The sequence below is a fragment of the Physeter macrocephalus genome, chromosome 21, assembly GCF_002837175.3.
Source record: "Physeter macrocephalus isolate SW-GA chromosome 21, ASM283717v5, whole genome shotgun sequence".
NCBI classification, from domain to species: domain Eukaryota; kingdom Metazoa; phylum Chordata; class Mammalia; order Artiodactyla; family Physeteridae; genus Physeter; species Physeter macrocephalus.
In genome coordinates, this window is record NC_041234.1 from 30,520,709 (window position 1) to 30,522,425 (window position 1,717).

Genomic DNA, 1,717 nt, shown 5'->3' on the forward strand with positions numbered 1-1,717 from the left:
AGAAGTTGAGACACAGATGTAGAGAACAGACATACGGACACCAAGGGGGGAAAACTGCAGTGGGGTGGGGATGGTGGTGTGCTGAATAGGGCGATTGGGATTGACATGTATACACTGATGTGTATAAAATTGATGACTAATAAGAACCTGCTGTATAAAAAAAATAAACAAAATTAAATTCAAAAATTAAAAAAAAAGATTCTGTCTGCCTAATAAAAATCATTTGTCTATTGTTTATTGAGTACTTAACTATGTCTAGGCTCTCTACTAAAAGCTTTACACGCACTATCTCAATCAATGCTCACAAGAACCCGATAAGGTAGGTGCTACTATCATCTCCCAGAAAATTTAAGGCCTTTTCTCTAGAATTTTTCTAAATTCACCATCTTCATTTGATGCAGATAGGCTATGCTGATGGGTCCTTCCTGATCATCGGAGATAAAGATTCTAAGGTGGGTACTCTCTGCTTCCCTCAGAGTTGGAATGGGTGGGAGGATGCTGAGAAGGGTTATCAGTTTCAGCATGAGGAAAGGGCAAGGTTGTGGCAGAGGGTGGAAAGGTGACAGGGACTCAGGTGGGAAACCATCGTTCTCATGAGCCCATGATCCCTGGTTCGGAATTTGCTGTCATTCTTGATACCAAATCTCATTTTATAAGCCACTTAAGTTGCTGGTAGGGCTAAAAGAATGAAGGCATAGAAGATAGCATGTCAGAAAAGTGGGGCGGGGGGGAACCCTGTCCAAAAGGTTGATGTTTAATGGAATATGGTTCCTGAGACTGATGGCTTTGTGAATACCTTCAGTGGGGTGGGAGGGAGTAGTAATTTGTAGAGGGAGCTTTATCTCATTCTTCAAAGACTAGCTAGCCTTACAAGCCTACCTTTCCTTCAGAAAGAAAGGGGATAATAGGAGACATGACACTCATGCTTTGAAGTAGTAGCCTAGCGGGTCAGCTTGGAGAAGTCTCAAAAAGCAACTTTTCACAAGAATCTTGCCCTTTAATTTCATAGGATGCTGCTGGTTTCAATTCAGAAGGTGACTTAAACCTGGAGAAACTGAAAGAAGAAGAAATTACTGTGATCAAGGATACTAAGAAGCAAGACTCGTCTAAGGTATAGACTTAGCCTCTGAGTCTACCCTTTCTCATTCCCAGAGCCCAATGCTGAATCTGAGGACTCTGGTTCAGAGATAGTAAGAGAACTATTGTCAAACAGGCCCCAAATTTAAATATTATGATATTCTAGAGAACACAGGCCTAAGCTCACAGTCACAGTAAGTTCAAGGCTCAGGTAGCTCACAATGACACTATCACAGAGGCTCAGAATGCCCTCTCCTAATTTCAGGTACCTACAGCAAAACATCTTGCTATGCTTATCTTAACAAAGATATGGGCTTATAAGCAAGATCCTTGCTGGTAGGGCTAAAATTCAGTTAAAGGGGATGAGGTGAGCTTGACTCTTTGAAGGTACCCAAGAGTGGATAAAGAAAAGAGGATACAGGTGAGATTTAGTGAATGGGGTTGGGGAGAAGTAAATCACTAAATTTAACCCCACAGTCTCTAGACCTCCTTTTAAATTTACTTCCCAGCCTGTCGTTTTTCCTGACTGGCATTTTCCCAAGTCAGTATGATACTCCCATGGTTCCAAATACCTGGTGTGGGGAATCTAAATTAAAGAAGACTATGGGTTCATGCCCCGGTCCGGGAAGATCCCACATGC

The 1,717-nt window shown here is 42.1% G+C and overlaps 1 protein-coding gene across 1 annotated transcript in view; it reads left to right on the plus strand.

The window, feature by feature from the left end:
- AKAP4 (A-kinase anchoring protein 4) overlaps nt 1–1,717 on the plus strand; it is a 19,777-nt gene that overhangs the window by 10,155 nt on the left and 7,905 nt on the right. Inside the window, 2 exon segments of the mRNA XM_024116893.2 lie at nt 402–452; nt 1,010–1,111. Coding sequence (XP_023972661.2) covers nt 402–452; nt 1,010–1,111 — 153 coding nt within the window.